The sequence below is a fragment of the Lagopus muta genome, chromosome 4, assembly GCF_023343835.1.
Source record: "Lagopus muta isolate bLagMut1 chromosome 4, bLagMut1 primary, whole genome shotgun sequence".
NCBI classification, from domain to species: Eukaryota; Metazoa; Chordata; class Aves; order Galliformes; family Phasianidae; genus Lagopus; species Lagopus muta.
The window spans coordinates 39,016,694-39,027,504 of NC_064436.1; the positions used below are offsets into that span (position 1 = coordinate 39,016,694).

Consider the following 10,811-nt stretch of genomic DNA (forward strand, 5'->3'; position numbering starts at 1 on the left):
ACAAAACAATGAGTCCTGGTTTGATTTTTCTAATTGATTTAATTCAGAGTCAAACTGGGACTTGCAAATCCACGCTTTGACAGAGTAGGTATACATCAGCACATGGGCTCCTGTGGGCTGCCCTGCTGGGTGAGGCACAATGAGAACATGCACAAAACACCAGTAAAACCCGGAGGCATTGTGTACAGAGTTGTAGTAGAATCACAGAATTAGAACCACAGAATTATTTGGATTGGAAGAGGCCTTAAAGACCATCTATCTCCAACCCCCCTGCCATGGGCAGGGACAGACCTGTTCTAGCCTGGCTTTGAACACCTCCAAGGATGGAGCATCCACAGCTTCAACAACCTTATGCTTGGTGTGCATTTTTTCACACTGACTTTGTACCATCTCCCTTTCCAAATTTTCTCACTTTTTTCCTCCTGCTGCTCTGTTTTATCTCCAGATTTTGCTGAAGGAAACATTCACCATAAGGCCCTGCTGATCTCAGTGACTGTCTGTAGTATACTTCTGGTGCTTATCATCATATTCTGCTACTTCAGGTAAATAAGGAACATTTTATCACCTCATTAGCATTCTTCCCAACTTTTGTTTTTTTGTGGACTCAAAATTTTGAAAATTTAAGATTGGCCTCTTGGGAAAAAAAAAAGAAAAATGATGTAATTTTATCATGTGAAAAGAATCTGTACTTTGTTCGTGTTATTCACAGGAATACCTCAGTGTTGTATTCCATGTATAATCTCTCACCCAGCATCATAAGAAGCCTTCCAGTTTGAAGCACAGACTGCTCTTTAGTGAAGCTGAGAGTGCCACAGTACAAAGTTTATACAGAACAAAAAAACTGAGGCTTCTCAGTGAGTTTATGTGGTGAGGATCTTAAAAAAGCAGAGAATACTGGAATGTTAAGCGTGTCTAGAATATCATCATAATCTACATAAGTTTAAATAATTCTTTGTGTTTTTTAAGTACTCCCAGGTCACACAATTGTTCTTCCTTTTACTTTTAAAAGACCCACTGCAGTTGGTAAATAAAATTTCTCATTTATTTTGTCTGTGCTTTAAAGTTCTGAAAGAAAAGCATCTCTTAGCTTTGCAAGCTCATAGCACGCTGCACAGTCTTTGAGTTTTATTACATAGAGGTTTGATGCTGAAAACGGTTTGTTAGAAATAAAACTGAAAATATTGGTCAGAGAAGCTGAGGAAGCCATGTGTCTATATATGAGGCTAATGTGGAGGATAAGGTTCTTTACCCTTTGTACCCGTGCTCATTATATTGGAAGCTAACTTTGGTGTACAAATGGCAGGTATAAGCGGCAAGAGGCCAGGCCCCGCTACAGCATTGGACTGGAGCAGGATGAGACCTACATTCCCCCTGGAGAGTCCCTGAAGGATCTGATTGAGCAGTCCCAGAGCTCTGGCAGCGGCTCCGGGCTCCCTCTCCTGGTAAGGAAGCAGCATTATCTGAATGTCAGTTCACAGGGAAAAAGGAGTAAAGAGAGAAAACAAAATGATGCGCAAAAAATGTATTTTTTTTAATGTTTGAAAGGAGGCGCTGTGTCTTTAAGGTTTGTCTTTCATTTATTTTTATATTTTATTTTCTCCTAGAATTGACAAGGATTTAAGCTGACGAACAACTGCGTTAGAATCAGGAGAATTTTTTTTTCTCCTCATGTATACTCAGCCAAAAATACTACTTGTTCTGTTTTGTTTTCTTTTTAATTCCTCTCTTAGAATACCACAGGGTAAATAGAGACCAACAGAGACCACAGAAATTTATCAGGATTTACCCCGGTGCAAATGACAGCATTTAGCCTGCAGTCTTATTTTCTCACTTTTTACGTGCAACACACAATAGCTTTTCCAACACTGACACGTAGGCTTTATGTGAAAGAAATTGCAATTCATTGAATGTGGAACCTTTTTATGTGCAGACTTTACTTTGCATTCAGAAGTCAAGAATGAATTATTTTACCTTGTACTGAGGTAATCTCAAAGGTTAAAGGCATGGGGATGGAGTGAGCTTTACCATTATTTCTGAACTGACTGCAGGATGGCTGAACCCCCTCAGCTCACATGCCAAAAAGGCAATGGATTTACTTTCTGTAGGAAAACAATTCTGTTCAGCAGTTTGTTTTCTCAAGGGCTATTGTTGCTTTTTAGCACTGAAAGAACGGCACAAATTAGATTTCAGCTTCTTTTTTTCAGAAATTGTATGTCTGTATACTCTTCCAAACTGATTAGTTTGTAGTGGTCCTATTACTGGTGATGTTGCCCAATTTCCAAGTACTGTCTATTGTTTTTTTTGCCCTCACATCTTGTTTTCTAAACCTAAAAGAGAAAAATAAATGGAAAACTTTATTTCCTTGAAATGAGGCAACAGATTGAGTGGCTGGCTAAAAGTGGAGTCAGTTTGGCCTCAGTTTGGTTGTGGATGCCCTGTCTCTGGAGGTGTTCAAAGCCAGGTTGTAGGAGACTCTGAACAGCCTGGTCTAGTATTAAATATCGAGGTTGATGGCTGTGACAAGAAAGCTGGAAAAAAAACATGACAACATGACAAAAGTTTGTGCTTTATACTTTCTTCCATCTCGGTGAGCCTCAGCTGGTTGAAGGTGGGATCTGTGGTCTTACTGCTGTCTCTAACTCTCTCTTTGCCTATGAAAACATGCATTTTTCTTTGACTTTCCCTTTAAATAGTCATTTTCTTTGGAAGAGAAGAAAAATGAGAGCTACAGTGAAACTTGCCCATAATAATAAATGTTTGTTGTGCTTCTCAGACAGCTACAACCACTACATGCTCACTGGAAGTACACAGCTTAGTACCTCTGGGCCCATGCCTGAAAGAAACATATAGGAAGCACCTAGCAATAATGCTGTAGACTATATTGCGGAAGAATTTGTTTTCAACTGCTTTATTTTTTATTCAAGGAATGAAACTTCCAAAGCTATTATTTCAGGAACATAACCCACACATTTATTTCAAAATGTAAGTTTATGATAAACAGTATTGTCTTCCTCCTATGCAGAAAATTTATTCCAATGAGTACAGGTATTACACCAAAAATAAGCATTAACCAAGATTTTATCTAGATTTTGACATTCAGCAAACGTTCTTTTTGTGGGCTGTTTGACAGAAAAGTTTGCTGCAGGTCAAATGCTGTCAATCAAGTTTTAAACAAAAAAAAAATACAGCAAATTGTAACTAAAAAGCTTTGAGCCAATAAGCTCAGGTACAATCAAGTCTGCATGAGCAAGCAGAACCCCACTGCCCAACACAAGATGTTTATGCAAAGCTCATGCCTTAGTGTACCCAGGTTCATAATCAGGGAAGGAGGTAAAATGCTGAGTACATAAATGAGAGAGAAATCAGAGTTCCTTCTCTGCCTTTTCGTGTATGTTTTTTTTCTAATTTCTCTTCCAATGAATTTTGCTTTTCAATAGACTGCACCCCAGCCTTAGGAATAAGCCCTCTGTTCAAAATGTTGAAATTACAAAAAATTTGCTTGTCTGAATTTTAGTTTGCATTAGATGGAGACATTTAACTGAAGATCAGAAAAGCAGAATGCAGGAGTTAGAAATAGTTGACGGTTGGATTGATTGCAGTCAAGGAAAGGAAACAATGGGACACGGGGACCTGGTTGGTCACACAACTCAAGTAGCAAAACAAAATCTAGAAATAAGTAAAGAAAATCACTAAACAATTAGCATGGATACATCATTCAGCATACTTACAGAATTAGTTCATCTAGCATTTTTGATTAACTGCTTTGTTCTAAAAATCATAATCAGATTCAAGAAAGGGCTAAATTCCTTAAAATAATATAAATTGTTCACTGTAAATCATCTGACTAGTTCTAGCAAAAGCAAACCAAGTTAAGGCCCTCACATAGTATTCTGCCGCCTGAAAACCCATAACAGAGATGTGTTTTTCGTTTTCTTAATGTAATATAATAAGGAACTTTTCATCATTAAGTATTGTAATTTCATGTACTTTATGATGCCATTACATATATTTGCACAAATTGAGTTATTTGGTATAACAGCATTATTGTTCAGGATGCATTTTTAAAATGGGCGGAATAGAAAGCAACAATGCTAAAATGACATTACAAAATGTTAAAGCAAAATTCCAATGTAATGTAACTATTGTTCAATCACTATATAGGAGTATAAAGGAGAATGAATCAATTTTAAAAATTCAGTCTGATCTGTTTTTGGCTATCACTGATGTTAATAAAAAAGAATGGCATTGCAGCCATCTTGGAACCCTAGTTACACATTGCAGGGCCTGAAAAAATGGGATTGTATGTAAATTGAAACAGAAGAAAGCTGGAACTTTTGAAATAGCTTTGCATAAATGTCATTCTTTGAATTTTTCTTCTTTGAATTCTCCAACATGAAAAACAGTAATTTATTTACGAAACAAATGGCTATAGACCTTACTTAATAGCTTTTGAATTCATCTCGTGACATGCAGTCATACTTCAGAAGGATTGTGGCAGTCCTGCTCTGCATTACCTGATTGACAGTTTCAATGGTCATTCCAGGGATAGCAAAGGAAGCATGATTTTAAAATCAGAGTTTGATCATTTTTGTTAGCCAGGGTTGCAGAAATTCTTAAGATTATGATTTCATAGAGATTCAGACTTGTTGCATTAAGCTGCTCAGGATTTGTGTCTGGGTGGCGGCAAAACCTAGAGACCTCAACATGACTCTTATCCAGATTTTACCCATAGTGTGGGCCAGATGAAAAACCCTAGAATAAAATGAAATTGCAAAATCTTATAAAATCCTACAAAACCAAAAATTGTTAGCAGTGGTGACATCTTAATGTCCTGTTACATTAAGGAGAGGCTGAGTCAACCATGAACACCAGTGGGTCGTGTTGCAACATCTATTTAAGTTTTCTTCTATGAGCTTGCAGAAATACATCATCTTCAGACATGCTGCAATTCTATGTTATTTTCAATTTGTCCAAGACTTTTTGTCATCATAAACGTTCATTAAATGTAGAATCAGCCCATCTACTATGCATAGTTGGTCAGTATGTTGTGTATACCTCTACAAAGCTGCTAAATAAATGCATTGACCTTCTGCTAGAGCTGGACAAATGCTTTCATTTTTACAACAGTTCCCAGTAAAATTAATGCAGGCACTTGGGTTGTAACTGGGTAAGTAATGGTTAAGGCTCCAAATAACAAATTAATATTTTGAAATTATTAGTCATAGGATTTTCAAGGAAGGTCATAGGAAGCTGTTCACAGTAATTTCAGTGATCTTGAGTCTGTCTCAAAGGTGTTGAGTAGGTAAGCCTTTGGAAATGAGATAGGAAGGCTTCTTCTCAGGGACAGGAATGGCCTCACTAGTGCTGTCTCTTGGGGAGAGATAAGGAGCATCCATATGGCAAACTTTTGTTGAAATCTGTTTCGCAACTGCTGCATATTCTGCTGTTCAGAGAAAAAACGAAGGACTGAGGTGAAGGCAGAAAATTTCTGCAGAACGCGTTCTCATTGCGAGTCTTGGCATTTTACAGGTTCAGAGGACCATAGCAAAACAGATTCAGATGGTAAAACAGATTGGAAAAGGTCGCTATGGGGAAGTCTGGATGGGAAAGTGGCGTGGCGAAAAGGTAGCTGTCAAAGTGTTTTTTACCACAGAAGAGGCCAGCTGGTTCAGAGAAACAGAAATCTACCAAACTGTCCTGATGAGGCATGAAAATATTCTCGGTGAGTGAAATTAAAGATCATCATTTGATAGTGATGGCTTTCTTAAATTTAGTTACTTTATATTTGCCATTGTCTGATGCCCTTTCTTATGTGCATTGTTACCTGCTGTGCTCTGCAGTTAGTCACCCTGCACTTTTGAAAAGAAAAAAGCTTGAAGTATTACTGTGCAGGTAAAAAATAATATGGGGACATGGCTATTGCTCGAAAAATCAGACATTTGGCTCTGCCACCTGTGTTTGAGTATCTAGGCTTTCTGAAAATGTGTAAAGAGCTAAAGGTGAGGCATAGCTGCATGTAAGTAATGTAAAAGAAATTGAATGTGTTGCTAAAATAAAAAATATGGAAGTGGTTGACAGTTCAGACTCCTGAGCAGTCAAAAATGCCTTGAGAAGAATTAACTTGCTATTGCTTTTTTCAGGATTCATTGCAGCAGACATTAAAGGCACAGGCTCTTGGACCCAACTGTATCTGATCACTGACTATCATGAGAATGGCTCCCTTTATGATTATCTAAAATCAACCACCCTGGACACAAAAGGCATGCTAAAACTGGCTTATTCCTCTGTTAGTGGCTTGTGCCACCTACATACGGAGATCTTCAGTACCCAAGGCAAACCAGCCATTGCCCACCGTGATCTAAAAAGTAAGAACATCCTGGTGAAAAAGAATGGAACCTGCTGTATAGCAGATTTGGGCTTGGCTGTTAAATTTATTAGGTGAGTAGAGCTAAGCAGGGTGAGGGAAAGTTGGGTAAGAGCCACATGCTGGTTGTGTTGTATGCATGAGTTTGCATGTGGGAGCTAGCACCTGTGTCTTGTGTGCATCACTTCCATGCAGTGCTCACCCGTACGTGAGCTGCAGCTGTCTGGGTGAATGTTGCAAAAACACATACCCCAGGTATAGAAGCAATTGCTTTCCAGTAATTGTGCACATCCATTGCATTTGTGTAAACATTCAGTTTTCATCGCTGAATGCTCACTATCAACCTGCGTATTTTAACTGCCGTGTGTTAAAAGGACTTTGCGCAGGCAGGTTGAATTCACATCAGCAAACTTGTCACTGAAGCTATCAGCTTGTCTGATAACTAAATAATTCATAGATAACTTATATCTAGAGTAATACTAATCATTTGCACATGTTGCTAATTGGGATTTATTGAAAAGCACCCCATTTGGGCTGTGTTTTGTTTCATTTCCAACAAATCAAATTGCTAAAGTACAGATTTGATTTTTGAAATGGCTTTTAAATTTGATTTTTAAAAATGGTTATGTGTTTAAACAACTTAGAAGGAGCAGACAAGTAGGACTTGCTTGCTCCAGGGATTCATAAAGAAGTCATTTCTCTCTGACAGCTGCTTGCTCTGCTCACAAAGAGCCTGAGCTCAGTGCTGGTCCCAATGGAGATGTGTGTTACGAATGCTCTGATTTTTCCAAGCACAGAAATGTGGCCATAGACTGAAGGTTTCCATTTCAGAGGTCAGCTTTGAAACTGCGGGCTCCCTTAAGTATGTATGTATAAAAAAATCTCTACAGATCTTGAAATTATTCAGAATGTAAGAGAAGATGGTTTAATGTGCCCTTCTCACTAGCAACTTATATGCCAGCTTTCTTGATGAGGTCTTTCCTTTATGAAGCTGACATTTCTGTAGGAGATGAGAAATGAACAATTTTACATTGGGGAGCAGGGGCCTGCAAAACAGTAAGTAAGGAAATACCCTGTTCACTGTAAAAGTTTCAGGGAAGAAATTCATCCTTTGTAGGCATACTTTAACTGACAGATACAGGGTAGCATACTGCTTAGGTCTAAACTGGGAACTGGGAAAGACCAAGGCAAGTTATGTAACTCATTATCTGAATGGAATTTACTTTGCATAGCTTGTTTTTGCATAGCTTGCATAAAGAATCCTTCCTTAGCATTTCCCAGGCAAGAACCAGAAAAAAAGTGGTTGAATGGGATGTATCGCATTGAGCATAATGAGTTCAGTAAAGCTTTTTGCTTTTCTCATTTTATTCAAAATCTGGTGAGATAGTGCAGGTCACTAGATTTATGTTAGTTCTTGGAGGGATACACAAATGCAACCACCATATGTATGATTTAATGACTGCGTAGGTGACTGGTTGTATCTGAGGTCTGGCTTTTGTGTGTCATTTTCATACTTGTAGGTGAAGGAAATTACAGTTGTGTGATTATTCTTTGAGATTTTGTTGAATCTGTCACATTTAAAAGATTCAGATTTGGAAGGTGAGGAAATTGAAACAGACCTTTCTAAATAAGCCTCAGTGTATGCCTGACACTAAACTTTTGAACACTTTAAAATTGCTACAGTTGAATCTTAAGTAATAATGAGAAAAAAAATATCCAGTCACACATTTACTGGGTGTTTGCTTCCTGTTAGAAACACATTGTCTCTTCTGGTCGGTGTGTGAGAAGTGACGCCTTTGGTTAGATTTTTTTACACATTTCCATCTGTGTGTTTGTACTCTGTGATGTGTAGAGCAGAGAGAGATCAAACATAATGCGTGCGCAAAACATAGACTCTTCTTCATTGCAGACCTGATTTTCTATATCTAAATGATACCGCTGGAGCTATTTAGTGTCTTCCAATAATTACTAAGACTAAAGCATTATGTGGTGGAGTATGTTAAGAAAATAGCATTTAATGAAGATTTGATTGTTATCACCAGCATTAGAGTTCAGTCTAATGCTAATGAAATTTCACAAATGTTACAGCATCCCTGTTGAGTCTTATCTCCATTGTGGTTCTGCATTTGGATGCTTAATACTGCCTGAGGCAAGTCAGCCTTTTAGGAAGAGTTGTGTTCACACTAAGAGGCTTTCTTTGTAAGATTTGTTCCATTAAGATTATGCACTACTTTTGACCTTGTTTGAGAGTGGATGTGGTCTGAATTTACTACTTCTCCCTTCTCAGTTACTTTCTTTTCAATCTACTTTTATAGCATATTTGATGCCTTTTTTTAACTTCTCTTTATTTTAGTGATACAAATGAGGTAGACATCCCTCCAAACACCCGTGTGGGAACAAAACGCTATATGCCTCCTGAGGTGCTGGATGAAAGCTTGAACAGAAATCACTTTCAGTCGTATATCATGGCTGATATGTACAGCTTTGGACTCATCCTTTGGGAGATAGCCAGGAGATGTGTGTCAGGAGGTAAATGACAGTCTTACCTATTTGATAGTTGGGAATTTGCTTTTAATTGTGTCAGTGAATACTATGATTTGATTGTAAGCCCTAATGTTCCAGTACAACCTTTTCCCTCTTTATTATTTTTAATGTAGTAAATACATGGATAAACCTTGCATATAATTCTCTTAATTTCTCTTTTCTACTTGAAACTTACTTTAAAGCATCTGTCAATGCTACTGCGAGAGCAAAGATTTATACTGTATTTTAGTGGCTTGTTTGAAGGCAGCAGATGCTTGCACTGTGGAAGGAGTTTGAGACTAATCTTGGTGCTTTTTCTAAAGACAACACATTTTTTTCTGGACTGGAGGCATTCAGCTATTTTAGCAGCAAGAACATAGTGAATTTTTCTTTTTCTTGGAGTTAAATATAAGAAGAAATATAAACAGTTTGGGAGGATGCAGCACTGCTATTTAAAGTAAATAATCTATTTACAAGGCAAGTAGAAAAAAACAGGAGGAAATGGCACTTATTACATCATTTGCTGTACCAGTCATGTGCCTCATTTCCTTCTGGTATTGGGCATTCAAGCATGAGGAGAGTGATGAAGCAATGCAGCCAGCTGCAGCTTTAGGGTGAAGAACCCTTCTTGTCTGCATAGGCCATGTGTGTTTTCTGCACGTATTGTTCAGTGTAGTACAGAAATGATGGCTGTTATTACCTCTATTTTGCCACTGAGGAGATTTAAATGCAGAGAAATGACTTGGCAGCAGTTACACACCAGATTGGTGGTGAATAAAGAGCAGAGCACATCTCTTGGGCCTGTGTTACCTTCGCCAGACTTCATTGATTTTTAAAGCCTCACAGTGTTGTGCTGAATGCTTGCTGTGGGCTCACCTGAGAGGAGCTGAATTTCACTGGTGAGCAACGTGATCCCTGTATTTGCACACTGGTAGAGTAAATTGCAGTGATTTTGCATACAGTCTGTAATGATATTGTCATCGCTGCTGTGCAGAAAGAATGCTTTGCCATTTCCTGAAAAAGCAGGTATTTAATACGTGCCAGATCCACTGATATGAGGTAAACCTAATTCAGAGTTCATTATCTGCATAATTGCTCTGATAGGAGCCCACTGCTAAGAAATTATTCTTTTTTAGCATGACTTATTGGAGCTTGCTAGACTGGACAACAATGATGGAAACTGTCTCACTTGGCAAGTAGCTAATGATTATGTTGGAGCTTGACTGTAACATAAACTTTCACGGTGAAGTCCTTTTTAGAAGTGCATTTAATTGTTAACCACTAGGGGGATTTTCTCAGCAAATTGTGCTTATGCTATCTTTGCTTTAACTCTGAGAAAATCCATTTCAGAAGAAGGAATGGCTGAGATTAGAGGAAGCAGTGGATGAGTAATAGATATGGAGTGCTGGATATGCATGTCCCACTGCCCTACACCAGATAAGAATGGCAAGGGTTAATAAAATAAGTTTGCCCTGCAGTGAAACCATGAGCTAGCTCTTCTTTTATTGCAGTGCATTCATGAAACTCAAGCAGGAAAGGCCAAAGTGGAATAATAGTAAGACAAAGTGGACAAAACTTGGTGCATGGCAGAGGGCAGCACTGTGTGGTCAACAACAAGAGGCTAGTGGGAAATATCTTCTTCAGTGATGTGCAGCTGCTGTTTTCTTTCAGGAATAGTGGAAGAATACCAGCTTCCATATCACGACCTTGTGCCCAGTGACCCCTCCTATGAGGACATGCGGGAGATTGTGTGCATCAAAAGACTACGTCCTTCATTCCCCAACAGATGGAGCAGCGATGAGGTACCATCCTTTAAAACACAGCTTTGTTGCTTAACAGGGCATGGGCTCAAATTCCTAATATTTTAAATCAGAATGAGAAAATGACATTGACCTAGTTCTGTGTCATTTTGAGTAAGGAGGAA

General features: G+C 38.4%; 1 protein-coding gene across 15 annotated transcripts in view; it reads left to right on the plus strand.

Moving 5' to 3' along the window:
* Positions 1-10,811, plus strand: part of BMPR1B (bone morphogenetic protein receptor type 1B) — a 235,302-nt gene that overhangs the window by 219,736 nt on the left and 4,755 nt on the right. For all 15 annotated transcript variants that reach the window (XM_048942342.1, XM_048942348.1, XM_048942346.1 and 12 more), the window contains 6 exons: positions 446-542; positions 1,304-1,442; positions 5,530-5,722; positions 6,141-6,438; positions 8,718-8,893; positions 10,559-10,689. In XM_048942342.1, the coding sequence (XP_048798299.1) occupies positions 446-542; positions 1,304-1,442; positions 5,530-5,722; positions 6,141-6,438; positions 8,718-8,893; positions 10,559-10,689 (1,034 nt within the window). The remainder of the gene's footprint in view (positions 1-445; positions 543-1,303; positions 1,443-5,529; positions 5,723-6,140; positions 6,439-8,717; positions 8,894-10,558; positions 10,690-10,811) is intronic.